The sequence below is a fragment of the Vigna umbellata genome, chromosome 5 (assembly GCF_029865625.1).
Source record: "Vigna umbellata cultivar VRB3 chromosome 5, Vumbellata_1.0, whole genome shotgun sequence".
Lineage (NCBI taxonomy): Eukaryota > Viridiplantae > Streptophyta > Magnoliopsida > Fabales > Fabaceae > Vigna > Vigna umbellata.
The window spans coordinates 33770168-33790759 of record NC_142169.1 but is presented as its reverse complement, the minus strand read 5'-3'; the positions used below and the strand labels follow the sequence as shown (position 1 = coordinate 33790759).

General features: G+C 29.1%; 2 protein-coding genes across 2 annotated transcripts; both read left to right on the top strand.

Annotated features, from left to right (window-relative positions):
• The first annotated feature begins 12736 nt into the window (after positions 1 to 12736).
• On the top strand, positions 12737 to 13824 carry LOC124826207 (uncharacterized). Its single transcript, XM_047298978.2, has 2 exons — positions 12737 to 13137; positions 13227 to 13824. The coding sequence occupies exons 1-2, from the start codon at positions 12822 to 12824 to the stop codon at positions 13682 to 13684; spliced, it is 774 nt and encodes a 257-aa protein (XP_047154934.1). The 5' UTR covers positions 12737 to 12821; the 3' UTR covers positions 13685 to 13824.
• A 3981-nt stretch (positions 13825 to 17805) lies between these two features.
• On the top strand, positions 17806 to 20360 carry LOC124826216 (tropinone reductase homolog At5g06060-like). The gene is made up of 5 exons (XM_047298991.2): positions 17806 to 17988; positions 18148 to 18355; positions 19047 to 19263; positions 19366 to 19472; positions 19792 to 20360. The coding sequence occupies exons 1-5, from the start codon at positions 17900 to 17902 to the stop codon at positions 19984 to 19986; spliced, it is 816 nt and encodes a 271-aa protein (XP_047154947.1). The 5' UTR covers positions 17806 to 17899; the 3' UTR covers positions 19987 to 20360.
• Positions 20361 to 20592: the final 232 nt, after the last annotated feature.

Here is a 20592-nt window from a genome sequence, read left to right as displayed (position 1 = left end):
ACGACTTCAATAAGAGAAGTCGTGCACCCCCAACACAACTTTACTTTCTTATTATTTTTAACTTTAATTAATTAAAATCATTTACAATTTCTAAAAAATATTTTTAAATGTATTTAAAATAATTAAAATTATATCTAATTAATAATAATAAAATTTCAATATTATTAAATAAATAAATTTCATACTTTTAATTATTTTTGTAATTAAATTAAATTTTTATAAAAGAATTTCAATTAAATAATTTATAACTATAATTATCTAATTAAAAATTCAAAAAAAATTATATTTTATTATAATTTATTGTTTTTAATTTTTTTTATTATAGTATATTTTTTTACAAAATTATAATTAATTAATAATAATTTCTTTCATTATAAACTATTTAAATTAATAAAATTATTAAATATAAACTAATTAAATTAATAAAAAGATTAAATAACTAAAATCTAAAATCGTGGAGGGGTTAACGACTTCTTGTATTGAAGTCGTGCTCCCCCCACACACTTTCACTTTATTACTTTTTTTTATTTAAAATGATTTATAATTTTTAAATTATATATTTAAACGTATTTAAAATATTAAAAATTATATATAATTAATATTTAAAGTTTCTAAATATTATTAAATAAATAAACTTATTTTTGTTAAAAAATTAATCACATTTTTTAAAATTATTTTAATTAAATAATTTATAACTATTATTATTATAATTACATAAATTAAAATGCATAAATAATTTATAATGAAAAAAGTTATTATTAATTAATTATAATTTGTAAAAAAATATACTATAATAATTAAAATTAAAAAAATAAATTATAATGAAATATAAAATTTTTTGAATTTTTAATTAGATAATTATAATAATTATAGTTATAAATTATTTAATTAAAATTCTTTTATAAAAAATTTAATTTAATTACAAAAATGATTAAAAGTATAAAATTTATTTATTTAATAATATTAAAAAACTTTAATTATTAATATTTTTAAATGTATTTAAAATAATTAAAGATGATTTAAAAATTATATAATTTTTAAATAAATATATAATTTAAAAATTATAAATCATTTTAAATGAAAAAAAGTAATAAAGTGAAAGTGTGTGGGGGAGCACGACTTCAATTCAAGAAGTCGTTAACCCCCTCCACGATTTTAGATTTTAGTTATTTAATCTTTTTATTAATTTAATTAGTTTATATTTAATAATTTTATTAATTTAAATAGTTTATAAGGAAAGAAATTATTATTAATTAATTATAATTTTGTAAAAAAATATACTATAATAATAAAAATTAAAAACAATAAATTATAATAAAATATAATTTTTTTTGAATTTTTAATTAGATAATTATAGTTATAAATTATTTAATTGAAATTCTTTTATAAAAAGTTTAATTTAATTACAAAAATAATTAAAAGTATGAAATTTATTTATTTAATAATATTGAAATTTTTTATTATTAATTAGATATAATTTTAATTATTTTAAATACATTTAAAAATATTTTTTAGAAATTGTAAATGATTTTAATTAATTAAAGTTAAAAATAATAAGAAAGTAAAGTTGTGTTGGGGGTGGGGTGCACGACTTCTCTTATTGAAGTCGTGAACCCCCCCTACGATTTCAATTTTTTTTTATTTTTTTTATTAAAAACGGTATGGTAATCGATTACAACATGTGTGGTAATCGATTACATACCCTAAAGTCGTTTTTGGGGTGCACGACTTCAACCCTGGTCAAATGAACAGGGTGAAGTCGTGCAGGGGGGCACGACTTCTTCAATTGAAGTCGTTTTGGCCCCCCACGACTTCACTTTGGGTCAAAATTTGCCTATTTTGGTAATAAAGATGGCATATTTGCCTAGTTTTGTGCAAAAGCCGGAATTTTTGGGTCTTTTGGATTGGGAATTATTTTATTAAAAAAAAGGGTTAGAAGTATATTTGTGCTGTGAATAAAAGTAGAGATCTAAGATCTGTTTAGTTGCATAGGATAATGTATTAAGTTAATATATATATATATATATATATATATATATATATATATATATATATATATATATATATATAAATAAAAGAAGGTGGAGATTACGAGTTTATATATTATATAATATAGTTTTATATAATATATGAATTAAGAGTGATGTTGTTTTTATAATATTTTTAAGGTTTAATCCTTTTCGACATCCCTATTTATGTACGAATGTCTCAATTGGGTCCTCGTTTTCTAAAGTGTATCAAAATGGTCCTTAATTTTGAAAATTGATATCAATTGAGTCCTTTCCGTTAAGTTGGCTGGACCGCGTTAAAAAAATTGATGAGTGGATGCTGAGATGACGAACGAACGCTCGTCCACCAGCGAACGAACGCTCATCCACCAGAGAACGAACGCTCGTCGACCTCTTACTGCTGGACGACCGTTCGTTCGGTGGTCGACGAGCGTTCGTTCGCTGATGGACGAGCGTTCGTTCGCTGGTGGACGAGCGTTCGTTCGTCATCTCAGCATCCACTCATCAATTTTTTTAACGCCGTCCAGCCAACTTAACGGAAAGGACTCAATTGATATCAATTTTCAAAATTAAGGACCATTTTGATACACTTTAAAAAACGAGGACCCAATTGAGACATTCGTACATAAATAGGGATGTCGAAAAGGATTAAACCTATTTTTAAATGAGAACTAATCATTTTATGCTACAAAAACTGACAAAAGCTGCAATGTTAAAAAAACTAAAGGAGAGAGAATAAAAAGTTAACGCTGTTTGTGAGTATTTAACGGAAGAGACGACGTTGACACAAAAGTAAAGTTCAATTTGACACACTTTTAAAAGAATGACCTAATTGAGAAAAATAAGCAAATGAGACAAAAAAGGCTATTAAACCTAATTTTATTCTTTTATAACTTCTAATTAATTAGTCATTTAAAAATTATTAAAGAATAACTTATATTTAAAGTATATATTTTTTATTCTATTTTAAAATATATAGCTCTAATGTATTTATATTGTTATTATTTGAGTCTAAAAATATATATTAAACGTACATTGATCCTACGAGTCTAGTAACATATAGTGGATATATATTGTAAAAAACATTATATGAATATAACAATATATACAATAAAGGAGTATGTCCATGCATTAATTAGACCAGTATAACAAAAAACATTAGATGTGACATTCCACACATTCATCAGACGAGTCTATACATACAGTGATTAGAAGAGTAAAAGAAATATTAAACGAGTTTATCAATGCATTGACTAGACAAGTTAAAAAATATACATTTTGTCAATCCATTGGTTAAACAAGTTAAAAAATATACATTAGATGATTCTCTCCATACAACTATTAGACAAGTATAGCCAAAGAAATTACATAAATCATTCCACACATTGATTAAACAAGGTCTAGAAATACGCATTACACGATTAGTTCATATGCTAGTTAAATAAGTCTAACAAGCACTAAACGAGTTTTTTCATACACTGATAAGACAACTTTGATTTTATACATTGCACAAGTTTGTTTGTGAATATACAAATTATATGAGTCTATTAATACACATTAGAGGAGTTTGTCCATTCATTAATTGCAATACAAGTAAATGAGTCAACACATACATTGGTTAGACAATTATGTCGATATACTAATTAAGCGACTCTAATAACAAACACTAGATATGTTGCTAGACGAGTATGTTTATATACTGATTAGAAAAATCCTGTAGTATACATTAGATAAGTTTGTCGATACATAAATTAGACAAATTTATTAATAAACATTATACGAGTTTGTTCACTCATTAATTAGACGAGTCTTACAATACACATTACATGAGTCTGAATATACATTCATTATACGAGTTTAACAATACACATTATACGAGTATGTTCATACACTGATTAAACAAGTATAACAATACATATTAGGCAAGTTTATTGATGTATTGATTAGACAAGTCCAGCAACACACATCAGACTTGTCTTTCCATATATTGGTTATAATAATATAGCAAAAAAATTACACGAGACTCTTCATAAAATAATTAGACGAGTATAAAAAAATATTAGACAATTCATTTTATATGTTGATTAAACGAATATAACAAAAAATATCAGATAAGTTTGTAAATACATTAATTAGATGAACAAAGCAAAAAAATTAGATGACTTTAACAATATATATATATATATATATATATATATATATATATATATATATATATATATATATTAAACAAGTCTTTATGCACACAAATTATATGAGTTTATTAATACTCATTAGAAAAGTTTGTTCATTCACTGATTAGATGAATCTTGCAATACCACTAGACGACTTTGTTTATACATTTATCAAATGAGTATAACAAAAAAATTACACAGGTCTTGCAAGACACATTGTATGAGTATGTTCATACACTTATGAGGTGAGTTTTGCAACGCACATTAGACAAGTTTTTCCATGCATTAATTATACCAGTTTAATAATATACGTTAGACAAGTATGCTTATACACATATTAGATAAATCTATTAATACACATTAGATGACATCCATTATATGATTAGACAAGTTTGTCTATATAGTAATTAGATGAGTCTAACAATACACAATAAACGTGTGTCCATATATTGATTAGATGAGTCTAACAATACATGTTGAATGAGTTTGCCAATGCATTGATTAAACAAGTCTAGCAACACACATTACATTAATCTATTCATATACTAATTTGTATTTTTAACGAGTCAACTCTATATAGTTATGCATATCCTTTACACTTGTAGAGAGTCTACTTTATTTTTGCACATGTTTTATCCTTTATATTTTTACAAAGTCTATTATTCATATTTTAATACATATATTGACTTCTTAAACTTATAAATTATTTTTAAAGTTAATTTTATTTAAAACTTAATTATAAACTTAAAAATATTTATTATTATTTTTCTCATTCTCCATAAACTCTTTTAATAAAGCGTGGGAGCACATATGTAAAACTAGTACATAATAAAACAATAAAATAATAAAAATAATAGTAATAATAATATAAGAGAAAGATATAATAAATTATCATAGTAACAGAATTTAGATAGACTAGTACTCCCTCGCTAAAAACGTTAGGATTTCATCCTCCACCTCCAACCTCTTCATGTAATTTTAAATTTTTAAATAATTCTCAAATCACACTTATTTAAAATTATTTAATATTTAAAAAAATGAAAAAAGAAATGCTCAAAGATTCCTTTTGAAAACAACTTTTTCGTGTACAAGTGTGAGCACACATATTTCTTTAAATAAATTAAAAGAAGTTATACAATTTATATTATAACAAAATTAAAAATTATTAGCATAAATTAAACATATATAATTAAATTATAAAATCAAAAAATAATCTAATAAACTTAAAAATAAAAATACCAAGAAGATAATAATACTTAAAACTACATAATAATTTTTATAATTTTTTTATATAAATTTTAAATAAATTTATATTTTTAATAAATTTAAAATATTCATACAGATAATCTATTTAAACATTAAAAAAATAACATAATTAACTATTTTAAATTAATCTAATAAACTTTTAGATTCAAAATAAACAAACTTTTAGATTCAAAATAAACAAACTTTTAAATTTTAAAATAATATAATAAAAGATTTAAAAAACAAACTTTTACGTATGCAAAACAGAAATTTGAAAATAATATAATAAAAGATTTTAAAAATTTTAAACTAATATAATAAAACAGAAATTTAATATGCCAAACAGAAATTTAAAAAACATGTAAGCATTAAATAATACAATATAACAAAACAGTAAATAATATATAAAAAAAATATTTTACAAGTAAGGATCGGCTTTGGAGTTTAAAACATCATATCCCGAATTGCGAAAAGGAAAATGTTATTTGGACAACAAAAATTTGACACAATTTTGACAACGGCGACGTGGCAGCTGTGCATTGGCTCAGTGAACCGGGGTGAGGGGTATTTTGGGTTTTTTCTGGTTTGTTTTCAATTCACTGAGCCAATGCACAGCTGCCACGTCGCCGTTGTCAAAATTGTGTCAAACTTTTGTTGTCCAAATAACATTTTCCTTGCGAAAAGCATCTTTTCCCAGAACATACATCAGTTGTACACAATCAGATGTTAAGAGATCCGAAATTCCTCAGGTTGAATTTTCATATTGATGTATACATTTTTAAATTTTTTAAATTTTATTTTTTGATCAAATGGGGGTGGATGTTCGTAGATGAGGAGTAGAATTTCAATACTTCATTCAATTTTAATTAATAATAATTACTTCTTCTAATTAATTAATTAGAAGGTAGTTTGGAAAATCAGAAATGTAAGATAAAAAAGGTTGGAGGTGTAGAGTGAAACATTCAAATCGTTATTAGACCTGTTTGGACCGAGTAGATAGAAATAATGTTACTGGTTTTTTTTTCTTGTTTGTTATTTTCTTCATCTAAGGTGTTTTTTCTTGTCTTCCACACCAGAATTTATGATTCAGGATTATTCATTACCAAAATAACTGGCATCCATTTTTGTTATACACTTTAGCAGACAGCCAAAAGGGATTGTTGGGAGTGTAATTAGCCATTCCCAAACATTTGTTCCTAGTTTTTCAATTGGGCCGCGTTTGTATATTAGGTACAGTTTTTGCTAACTATTTTATCCAAGACTATGTTGAGAAGGGTTTATTTATAATATCTTTAGATTACCTTAAATATTAAAAATGCTTATCGAAGTAGTTGCCATAAGTTATTTTAAACTTCTAGATTACAAAATTTTACTCATTTCATTTTTATTTGGTTTTTAATATGTGAATGGCACTATTAATTGGTCACTCTTTAAGATTATTTTTTCTTTTACGTCACATTTAACTAGCCCAAAGTTGTATGCAAGGAGTGAACTTATATTTTAAAACTTATGAACAAATACAAAAGACTAAAATTTGAAAGAAAAAAAATTAAATCAGACAACACTATTTTATTTTTTGTGCTTTCATAGTATAATTTAAATATACATGAATCTTATGTTTAGAAAATGCTTAAACATTGTATTATACTATGATAAGCAGTAGTAGATGTGGTTGAATTCGTGAGTGATATTTGTGACCACTTGACAAAAAGTCAAGTAAAGAGGATGATATATATTTCAATGTATGTGACACGTATTATAAAAATAAAATAATTATAAAAAATAAAAAAGAAAACATCAAATAAATAATTAAAAGTAAATTTTATATATTAAAAAATAAAATGAAAAAAATAATATTAAATAAATATAAAATGTTTATGTGTTTTATATTAATTGTTAAAGTTAACTTTAAACCTAAACTAGGTATATATATATTTCGAATGTAAAATTAGACCTTTCTAACAATAATTCTAATATAATATTAAAAGTGAATTTTAAATTTAACAAATAAAATTTATAAATGTAATTCACCTTATCACTCGTGGACTCATGTGAAACTTCCCGACGGCAACAGTTATGACATACTCGTTTTGAAGGCTAATATGCTTTTACACATTTGTCTTTTGCACATAAAATATGATTTGAATTTCTCACGTCAATTGGATTGGAACATGACATTATCTACTTTCCTGTGTGGAATTACTTCTCTCTCTCAACGCATTAATTTTTTAATAAAAAATAATTAGCAAAGGTACATGGTTGATTAGCAAGTGTCATGTCACGTTCAATAAATGTTGAACACATGCATACATCACTCACCTTTTGATTTTCTGGAAAGCACTTATTAAATTGATCTATGACAGTACTCTCTCACTCTGCAGACCCTGCAATTAGGTAGGCATGCTAAAATAATTTCCTGTACTTAATTAATTAACAACTATTATGCAGACACTACTTACACGAAACCATTATTCATCTTTTCCATATTTCCATCTCATTATTTATTTTCTCTTTCTGTAGGAATCATGTTTCTACTTCTTTTCTCTCTACTTTATCAGATTTAATGAAGATTCTGATCAAATATTAAATTGTATAATCTACTAATTAGGTTTATTTCAGTGGGCTATCTAATTTTGTGAGGATAATAAGTGATTTTTTTAATGGTTGATTTATCAATGTTATGCCTAACAATTTACATAAATATAACTACATGTATTAGTAAGGTTAAATAGGAAAAATGTTCATATAAAAGTGACAATTATTATTTTCTTCTTTGTGTATATCAGTCGTATACATATTGAAATAATTCAATTGTTTTTTTAATATATTTGTCCTTATTGATAAAAATACTTATGACCACCTTGTCTCCTATGCCTTTTTTTCATCATTAGCTCATCCTTATCTTAATCTTGACATCAATAAAAAAAAAAAAGTGTTGAAGTCTTTCTCTTGGCTAATTCCATTTACCTCCTTTCTTCATCCATCAATTTTCTCTCTTCATCAGAATTTCTCTTTCCTTCTTCAACCTCGTCTCTTATGACTTTCTCTTGTTAACTCTTTAATTTGTGTGGCAAAAGTTATTTTATTGGAAAATAGGAGAGGAGAAACTTCTTGGCATTTTTCTAGAAAAAAAAACTTGATGAAAATATGACTAGCAAAACCATAACAAATAAGTTAGAAAACAATGCAATTTTTAATGCCAACTACTAGTCTTTGTATAGTAAAATAGGTAGATCACTCGATTTTTACTCAATCTCTAGTTGAAAGTGATTATTAATCTTTTGGGAGCACAATTCATGGTACAAGGTCTCAAATGAAAAACAACTCCATGTAAATATTTTTAAAAGTCAAGAATGACAAAACAAGCAAAATAAAACTTAGAGAATTATGAAAACAAACTAAATTTGTAAGCATAAAATATGGCTAAACCAAATATAAATAAGAGATATGAAAAAAAAAATGAATTAAGACAAAGGTAAACGTACTTTTAAAAAACCAAGGAATAATCTAACAGTTAATTAAAATTACCATAACAAATCACTCAAACACTGCACAGTTAAAAGTCAGTTCAAAGTTGTTTATAATAAGAATCAAGACTATCACTTTACTAGAACTAATTTACAATACCAAAAAATATATTAATTAAATAAGATTTTGTTAATATATTAATTAGACGAGTCTAATATTTTATATTACATCAGTTTATCCCTTACATTAATTTATATTTTTAATAAGTCAACTTCATATATTTATTCATATATCCTTTATAATTTTAGATAATTTACTCTATTTTTACCACATGTTTTATTCTTTATATTTTTATAAAGTCTATATTTATATTTTCATAAACACATTAACTTTCTAAACTTATAAGTTATTTTAAGATTGATTTTAATATAAACTTAAAAATATTTTTTTATCGCTAATTCTCTTTTAATAAATATACAAACTAATAGTGTGTAGACTCAAATTTAAAACTAATTTACGATACCAAAAGAATTAAAAAAATATAATATTGGATCCAATTTACATCCAATATTATTCATTTCTTTTATTTTTATTTTCAACTTTTACTTCCCAATTATCAAAGTGGACGTTTCTATGAATTTAATTTTCTTTCACTTTAATTTTATGTTCTAAAAATATGTACACTTAAAGTCAATCAATTCATATTATAAATTAAATCAAACTAAGAATTAAGTAATATATTTAAACTAGCTCCTTCAATGACTCAAAATTAAGAAAGATAGATAAATTAGAGGCAACATTTAAACTAGCTCCTTCAATGACTCATAATATATTTAAACACAAATAAAGTTTCAAAAGATAATGTCATTGATAAAAAAAAAATAGTGAAGAATTTATGAAGAAAGAGTTAAAAACCAAAGTACAATAGATTTATGAATATTGACAATGCACGATGATAATCTTAAGCTCAATTTATGGATGCCATTTTAAACCGTAAGGGTCCAAAAAAATGTATAAAACAACATGATACGTTTGAAGTATTTTTGGCCATCAATGTGATTAAGAAAACAGGTAATTTTGAACAATTAAAAGGCTGATGATTTATAATAATAAGAAAACAAATCCAAACACAAGGATATATACTTATGACAATTTCTAAAGGCTACTGAAACTAGTAAGATTTTTAAAATATTCACAATCATGTTATTTCATTAGAAAAATCTTGAAGTATTTTCACGCACAAGAATACCGTTAAGCTAGAATTAACGTAATTTCCAGGTATATACTTTTCTCTAACGGTAATTTTAACGATTCAAATTGGGTTGGGGTCAATGATTTTCTCTAACATTTTCCGCACAGTCTCTAACATTTACACAAAAGCTTTAAAACATACTAATTTTCGTCCATTTAAATCCAAGTTGGGAATTCCAGGCACCTATTCCCATATTCTGTGGGGATCTTAGCAATAATTAGTTTTCAATAATTGATAATAAACAACAATATCAGAATCTGTTTGTTGGTTTTCTTTTTATGTTGTGTTTTGCTGTGTATATAAATGAACTTTCCAACTTTTGTATAATATTTTACCGATCAATAACACTAGTTGTTTCATGCTTCTTCTTGTCTCTTTTCTTCACTAAATAACTTGAGTCTGCATTACTACAGTGTATCAATAGTCTGCAACCATCTTTAGAAGTTTTATTAGATAACTTTCCAGTTCATATATATAATCTCTTTTCACTGTCATATTTTTCGATTACTGAATGCAACATACATCTTTTCGTTTGACCAAACCTATATATACGAAATCACCTTCATGAAACCGAAAATTAATGTTCTAGACCAACACAATTGGACAACACCGTATTATCACAAAGTTCTTAAAACTTGTTTATTACTTAGAAGCATGTACTCAGAAATATAGTTTCAGTGAGTTATTGATTTACATGCTGGATTTGGTACGGATGAAGGCTTTTCATCCATTTTCTTTATTGCAATAGCAGATATGTTGATCGTGATTGATCATAAGTTTTGGAAAAGCAATTACATTATAAATTACGACAGTGTATTGCTGTTGAAATTCAATATCAAATAATATTATATATTTATATTTAGCTGTCGTATCTTAATTCCAGATCCACGTGTGCAGGAACACTAGCATGAAAACATAGGTAGCAGCTCCATTGCCTTATGTCAGCAAAAATGGTAGCTAGGCACATCCTTCTTCACTTGGTCACTTGTGCAAGTCATTAGTTCTTGCTTGAGAACAAGGATTAGGTACTAATAATGTTAATTTCAATCACTAGCTTGTGGGGCTCGGAGTGCATAATTAAATTATACTGATTAGTCTAACCAATAATTGAAATCGTTCTTAATAAATAGGCCCTTGGTAACTATATTCTTCCTCAACAAAGTCCACTAAACATTAAAGAAATAAAAATGACAAAGAACCTAAAAATTAGTTAATACCAATTTGCTGTGCATGATGACACGGATAATTCGTTTGAAAACATAGCCAAATGAATATACATTATAATTGGAAGAAGCCAATTCACTACCAAATATAAAAATCCAGATGTTTCAACATTTGAAAGATAAACAAAAAATTTTTCTTATTAGCTTCCTTTTTTTAATCTTTATTTATTGTTTCTTATACTGCTTTAGAAGAATTGAGTGAAATCGAATCAACTTTGGGCTACCGATTTAATCTGCCCTGAATTGACTAGTTCGTGTGTTTGTCTCAATCGTGTGTGACTGTGTGAGTGAGAGACAGGGAGAAAAAACTCAATCATACATCATTAATTTGACTTCTTAATTTGACTTGTTAGCTTAACGTGATCTGGGAGAAAAAGCCTAAAAGATTCTTTGTGTGTTTCTGAAAGACAGATGCAAGAGGAAAAGGTGTGTAGATAATCCAAACAAAGCGGTGGCTCTTATATAGCTCCTTCTCAAACTTAATATATCATTTGTTCATGCCTTCAACATTAATATTCAAAGAAATTGTCATATATACACTGTATTTTTCTGAGCTTTAGCAATAACTCAAAAGTAATTAGTTGCCCTTTTCTGTTGGCAATTCGTTTGTTGAGTTTCCATGCACGTCGTTTAATTGATATTGGTATATAACATTTAAAGTGTTACGAACATAATTTATTGTTTGCTTTTGGTGTAAAACCTTTGGTGAAATACAACCCATATATATATATATATATATATATATATATATATATATATATATTGTAATTAAAAATGGCTACAACATTACAAGATGTACGAAGTATTGTTTTATAGAGATTTTGTTTGTTTTGTTTAATCTGTTTGTTCCTCACATGCAATTTGTGCTCTTTATAGTGGTGAGGGACATGGAGTAATGAATAAAGTAGTTACTATAGTGGAACAGAAATACTAGACACGAGTTTAAATGAGTGGTACTTTGTGTGCGTGCTACATAGTAGAAGTTATTATGAGAACACTGGACAGTGTAACAGTATTACGTACCATGCATATGGGTTTGGTGGAAGCTTCAGAGAAACAGTTTAAATGTATTTTCTTACTCTCATAACCGTTATCTCCATCATCCGTGTGAATCAAGATGCTAGACAGTTGCATAAATGGGACCCTCCCGAGACTGTGTTGCAAGTAAACCAAGCAAAAAAACAACAGAAAAGCTTCAGTACTAAAGGCAAGACACAGGGCTTATAACAAGGCCTTTTCAGATAACCTTTTTCTCTTCCCCCATAGATTCTTAGGTTGCTTTCAAATATAATAATAACCAGGACATGCAACCCTAAACTATTCATATTCAACTCCCTCCCTAGCCAGCCTTTAATTTTCTCTTTATATAAAGCTTCTTCCACCTCATCTGTTTCTCACTTTCATTCTTATCATCTCCCAACAGGTTTAATTCTCCTTGCCACTCATAAACATGGAGGATTCTCAGTACTTGTTGTGGTTCAAGAGAAAACAAATCTTGAACTCACATATTCAACAACCGTTTGGAGCCCGCATCACCAACACCAACTCATCATGGGAGGAAAGAGCTTTTGCAGAAGATGCTGCTAGGATACTTGGTGGGTGCATATGGCCTCCAAGATCATACTCTTGTAATTTCTGTAAAAGAGAGTTTAGGTCTGCTCAGGCTCTAGGGGGACACATGAATGTTCACAGGAGGGACAGGGCTAGGCTCAAACAAAGCCTTGGTCACCCTAATGAATCCCTTCAACATCTTCACAAAAATGATTGTAAGTCACCAAGTGCTCAATTTTCTCAAGAGATGGAGCTTCTCTCGTCTAGATATTGTTGCCTTATATAATTACTCTAACCCTTTCAGGTTCGGCTGCAGCAAGCAAAGCCTCATCTTCTAGGCCCTCAACTATATCCACTCAAGAAAATTGTTATCATCAACCTACCATGTCTCCTTACTCTCCTTCGTTTAGCTGGGGACATCACCACATGGGGTCTTCTGATTCAGAACCAAAAGGGTCTGCAGTGAATGGAAGGGAACAGTTTTTAAAAGGTTCGGGTTGCAATGATTATGTTGAAACAAGTTTGTCTGTGGGACAAAGTTCAGTGTTTGGCCAAAAGTTACCAATTGAATCATATGGGGACGAAGCTATCAGTTATAAAAGATCAAAGACTTCTATGCCTCCTTTGCCTGTCTTCCACAAGCCATGTTCAAGTGATAGACACCTAACTTTTCATTCTGCAGAATTTGTACTTGGACTCAAGCCTGGAATGGAAGACTTAGATCTTGAACTCAGGCTGGGGAAGCCACAGAAAGTTATTTAGTATATAAGACAAACAGAAGAAGTTGTAATGGAATGTCAGTGTTTACCTTTATTTTTCCCCTTTCCTATTAGAGGTTCATAGAAAATAGGCCAGAACCTTCCTCGCCTAACCTAAAGCCACCTTGAGTAGAATTCTTAGGTTTATGTTCATGAGATGTTAATTTGAATACTAATGTTATATCTAGTTGCATGTTACTATCTTTTTTTTTTCTTCTCTTGAACATGTTGATGTTTCCACCTTTCTCTTAAAATTTACGCGTAATGGTTTGTTTTCACATTTTCGTAGTATAACAAGGAGAAACATAAAAGAAGTGTAAGATAAAACTTCCATGTGATGAATAGAATAAAATTGAGTAACTATTGTAAAAAGTAATGAATGAGAATAATCTTAAATAAGAATAAGATTTTTCTTGAATTATTAGTTTGGTCACTGCATGCAGTTCATCATTTGAAAGACAGATGTTGAAAAATACAACACTATAGCACCTTCAACAATATGTAAATTTGACCATCTCAAATGTGATAGTTAGATTTAAGCTAATAAAACAAGTTAGTGGAAAGTGAAAATCTTATGTGCTAGGGTTTCACAAAGAGGGGCAATGCAGAAACAGACAAAGAAATGAACGAGACAAAGTTGTTTCTTTTTTTCTTCTTCAAGAAGAACAGTAATTTCTTAGAAGTTTGTTTTATAGATACAGTATACTCACATTTATTTGTGGTGAGAGGAATCAAAGAGATGAAAAATGAACTGTAAGGTAATAATTAAAGTGGGGGAAGAACTGACAGTAACTGACAATTAGAAGTCACTTCAGCTACATATATTCCAGGAACTAACAGTAGTCACATGCATATAAACCTGCACAAAATTATGAATAACCTTTTTACACGGATCATTACAAGTGATCGCTCACCCACTTACCACTTCACCTCATCATTCCCATAAATTCCAAATGGTTCAGTTGCTTTCCACATGCTTTTTCCTACAAACACTTCCAAAAAACCAACCAACCACACGGAAATTGAATATTAACACAAACAGCACAGCCAAATATTAATTTAGTTTGGTAGAGAGGGAAAGGACATCACATCATTGGCCTTATTAGCATGTCATTGTTTTTACTCTTGGTGTGATGTGTATTTTATATATATATGTGTGTGTATATGTTAGTTATTGTTATCCCTAAAAATGTCCACTTCTTATCTTTCAAATATTTCGAAGCCCGAGACTCTTCTGCTCCCTGTAGTAACTTAAAAACAGTGTTAGCCACCTTATTGTGACACCGACCGTTCCTCCAGAATACACGGGGACGTCACAGTCTCTTCTTTTCAACCTTTCTTTCTAAGGAAATTTTATGAAATATCGCTTTTATTTGACTTCATGTTCTTTGCAGTCTGCCAAGAGCAACACATACACACAGAACCAATGCATTTCTGTCTACGATCAAGGGGGAATTCCAGCAATATACCCTTTTCACCATGTTTGCTTTCCCATTATGGACTAACATATATACACACATATTTTGATTCATAAGGTTGAACATTCGCACAACAGATTAACGAAGAAAAGCAAGTTTTCCATAACAACTTAATCAAGCACAACTTTAATATAATTGCACATGTACATGCTAAATATAGGACCACTTATCTTATGCAAAAAGTTTAACTCTTCATTTACAAGTTTAGAACAATAAAGATTTATATTGCTTTTATATTGCATTTCTTCCAACAAGTAAAGTTAATTACATGGATAAATTTATATTGCATTTCTTCCAAAGGTTGGTTTGGTATCTGACCGGAATATTTAAGCATTGGAGTTTTCTTATTTGAACATAAAAAAAAACACTGAGATTATGTATGTCAACACTGCATATAACTATCTTTGTTTTATCCTTGTTGTTTTTTATAATGTGCACGCATCTCAAAAACATGTAAGAAAATGAAATAAACAACGTACGTTTTGTTAATATCTCAATTTTGTTCTGATTTTTCTTTCCTTGAGCGGTGCCGTGAAACGAATTTTGAGACTGTAGCAACTAAAGGCGTTTGGATAAAAGTCTTTTCCTCGGTTTAAGCTTTCTTTCTTCTCCTAAAAACTTGCTCAGAGGAGCTGATAGAGGAAGTGGTGTTACTGACTCAGTTTGCAAGTACGTGAATAAAATTGGTGTTTACTTGGAATAGAAATTATGGTTAATTAATGCAGCATTTTGGTTTTGGCAAGGCCTGATATCTGGCTGAATCTTATGTTTGAATTAAAGAGTAAAGATGTATATGCATGCAGCAGAGAGAGGTCACATGGGGATGATGATGTGTGTGTTTCTGTTTTTATTTGGTGTATTTATTGTGGGAATTCAGATTGATACATGTTCCCCACTTTAGCAAGTTTGCTTACTTTATTAAGGGTGCTTCGATGTATGCAAAGTGTAGTGATAGTATATAGCTATTTGCTATATACTGCTGAAGTTTAAGAGTGTCTATAGAGATTGGAATTGGAATTGTAATTGTAGGTTCCTAGCACGTGTGTGACTATGCATTAGGATTGTTTGTAGGTTCTGGCAGTGAAAACAACTACACAGACATTTCGTCGTATAATTAATCTATTCATCGGTTGTGAAAGACGATTTGACAAATGACACTTCACAAGCTCATTCTCTCCATCCTACAATGTCGCTTTACTCTTCCATCTACAAATTCAAACCTTTCAAATATAAAATACTTCTTTCAATTTGACAAAAGGGAAGGAAGAATAGGGGCTTCTACAATCTGCATGCACGTGATGCCAATTCTAAATTTCAATCCATCTCCTCCGTGACTACAATAGCTTTTGTAATTTTCTAGCTACCTAAACCTACTCATGTGATTCTGCCACATGATTTCCCTGAAAGTTCATTAGCTTTGAAATTAGTTGTTTGCTTCTTTATTGGAAAAATATATATCAAGAAGTTTGTTAACAAAATTATTATTTCTAGTTCACATAAATAAGTCAAATCTCTTAGGATTAGTTCATCTATACTTTGTGACTCAAACTCAAACTCAAACTTTTTGTTATTGGGCCCAAATGGGTATGTATTGGGCCCATCAAAAAAGACATCATCACTACCAGGGTGTTGCTCCCTCCACCACCACACTTTTCTCCCTCCACCTCCCCAATTTTTTTTAATTCCAATTATATCCTCAAATTAAAATTTTTTATTTTTATTATTTTAATTTATTCCAAACCTAGTTCTCATACTTTACTCCCTGCACTCAATCTTTCCATCTCTCAATTTCGTTTAACAATTTGTCTTCTGTTTTACTTTACAACTCCATTTGTCTTCTCCGTTTCACTTCTCCTCATACGATTCTTTCTTCTTCATTTTCCTTACATTATTAAAATACATTAAAAATATATTAAAAAATAATAAATCAAAACATTTAAATTAAATTATTAAAATATTTCCAAAATAAAGAATAAACTAATAAAATAAATCCTAAAATTAAAAACGTAACTCGGAGTCCGTTTAAGGAAAGAACTGATGTCAACATCCGTTTATGGAAAGAACGGATGTCCACATCCGTTTAAGGAAAGAACGGATGTCAACATCCGTTTAAGGAAAAAACGGATGTCGACGTCCGTTTTTTCCTTAAACGGATGTTGACATCCGTTTTTTTCCTTAAACGGATGTTGACATCCGTTCTTTCCTTAAACGGATGTTGACATCCGTTGAAGGATGTCACCGTTTAAAAGTTACGTTTTTTATTTTAGGGTTTTATTTGAAGGTTGACACTGCATCACGAGAGCGACACTGCACCACGAGAGGGAGACTACTTGATAATTCTTTCCACTACCACCAACCTTTACAATATCTCACCGCGACAAAAGAAAGAGATGAAGAAAAATAATGTTAAAATAAAAGAAAAATATTTTACTCATGTAGGAGGAACTAAAATAGGTTATTAGTGGAATAGGTTGTGAATGGGTAAAATTAAAAAAATTAACCCTAAAAATAAAATTTTATTTAAGGGCAAAATAGTAAAGGAGAGGTGGAGGAAGAAAGGTGTGGTGGTGGAGGGAGCAACACCCTCACTACCAAATCTATATGCCCAATAAAAAAACATACACGTTTTCAGATAAAGATGACATTTTTCTTTGTAAATTTTACATAAGATGGTAAATATACACGGTCTCCATCTTCATGATCACGACTCACAAAAAAGGTAAAAACTGAAGCAAACAACAATGGCGAACCCAGAGGGTAGTAGCAGAGGTTCAAGATGGTCCCTTAAGGGATCCACTGCCCTCGTTACTGGAGGCACACGTGGAATCGGGTTCTTTTTTTCCCTTCTCACTCTCGTTTATGTTTTTATTCTGTTTGTTGCATCATGCATGAAGTGAATTGGGTTTCTTGAATCCGGGGTTTGTTAAAAAGACTTAAAAGTTATTGTTTTTTTTTTTCTGGGTTTGATCTGGGTTCACTGTTGATTCAGGCATGCTGTGGTGGAGGAACTGGCGGAGTTTGGTGCCACGGTGTACACTTGTTCCAGGAATGAAGAGGAGCTGAATGCACGCTTGAAGGAATGGAAAGAGAAAGGGTTTTTGGTTTCTGGGTCGGTTTGTGATGTGACTTCTCCAGCCCAAAGAGAGAACCTCATTAAACAAGTGGACTCTGCCTTCAACGGCAAGCTCAACATACTTGTGAGCCTTTCTTCTTTCTTATTTATATATTTGGAAATTGGAATATTTTGTCTTGTATTTGTGTTTGAAGTAGTTTAGAATAGTGGGCAGGATAATATTTGTGTTCAGCTTTATAAAAAGTCATCACTGACATGAAATCGATCTCCAACATTCATGCATTCAAGATCAAATGGTTCACATTTCAGAGAAATATCTTAAAATTGGATTTGGCAAGACGAAATTTGAGTTGTTCCATCATCCAGCGATTCTGGTTAACCAAATGTGGAATACAGGAAATCCCTTGCTATAGTACTATATATGTAATCTTAGAGTATGTAATAATAATATGATATATTTAAAATCAAGAAAATTATAATGTCAAGATGGATGTTAAGTGAGTGAATGTACCACTTACTAATTTATGGTGTGTATTGTCGTATGATGCTATCATGAATTTTAGTAACATCCTGGTAAAACACCCAGTTTATAAGTGTTTGTTCTTCATCCTTTTCCTGTGGTATATGCACTCTCAATTTGCAAGTGACTTGTAAATAAATAGATTGTCGCAATTTCTTGATATATTTTGCCTAATTAAGACTTTCTTATTGTTGTTTGAACCATGCAGTAGGTAGCATTAGTATCTGAACAATACCGTTAATAATTGAAAACATAATTAATAAGTTTTGTCTCTATGAACATCTTGTGAGCTTAGGTAAACAATGTGGGAACAACTGTGAGGAAACCAACAATAGAGTATACTACTGAAGATTATTCAAAATTGATGGCAATTAACTTGGACTCTGCATACCATCTCAGCCAACTTGCATATCCTCTTCTTAAAGCATCTGGAAATGGAAGTATTGTGTTCATTTCCTCTGTTGCAGGTCAGACAAGCGTAGCTTCTGGAGCCATTTATGCAGCAAATAAAGGTGGGTTGAAGAGTGTAATTATGTCATCTCGGGCTTTGACATAGATTACAAACTATTTTAAAATATATTGACGAAATAGATTCAACGCGCTGTTTTCTTCAGCTGCTATTGATCAGCTTTCTAGATATCTTGCGTGTGAATGGGCGAAAGACAACATAAGGAGCAACAGTGTTTCACCCTGGTATACCAACACATCAGTTCATACACAGGTAGTGCTCTATGTTTTATTTCGTTCAAAAACATCACTTTGAAAACTATATGTTGTGATACATACAATCCAACCAGACAATTTTTTGGGTTATTTTAGAAATTGTCTATGGGCCCAATGCAATCATCATGGCATAAGTGTAGATGGTTGAGATTCCACATTAAAAGGATGTTTCGTGCTAACAAAACAAATTGCTGTGGCCTTAGTTTTTAAGTGGTGATGAATTATCCCTATACATATTATGCATGTTAGCATGATCATCAGTATAATAATTAATATTCAAATAACATCGATGCTAATTGTTATCATATATCTGACAGTTGCTTACAAATAAGGAAATTGTTAACGAGATAATATCTCGAACGCCAATAAAGCGAATTGCAGAAGCACATGAAGTGTCATCCTTGGTGACTTTCCTTTGTTTGCCAGCAGCTTCTTACATGACTGGACAAGTTATTTGTGTTGATGGAGGATTTAGCGTGTATGGATTTCAACCCAGCGTGAGAATTACTTGAAAGAAAAATGGATTTTTTATGGTTAGATTATGTGAACAAAGTGGTCGCTTGAGTTTTGGACCTCCCATGATCAATATGTTTTGAATGGCGAATGAGTTATGTTAGTATTTTAAAGATAAATTTAGGTAGATATATTCAATACCTATAAGATTAGGGGTGCACTCTCCTTACGTCTCGTTCAACGTATCTATAAACTATCTGTTAGTATCTAATTAGTGTCAAGTGCCATTACCTAGTGTTCTTGCTAGGGTCCTGAGTGTGGTTCTTTGGACATGTCACGTGACCGAAGTGGCTTTGAAGTCTCGAAAGTGTATTCCTGTTACGCTTAAGTTAAGTCAGTAAAAAAGTTTTAAGATTTATGAATATAGAGATAATATTTTTGAAAGAATAATAGTTATATTTATAGAATTAACATAGATAATTGATTTATGTTGTGATATCAACTAATATCATTGAAATAATATTTACTCAAATAGATGATAATAATAACAGGATAAATAATAATAAAAAATAATACTTTACTATAAATGATAACTATAATATTAAATTACTGAAATTATTTATGATATGTAAATATTTTTTGGGTTTAAAGTATATCTATTTGGG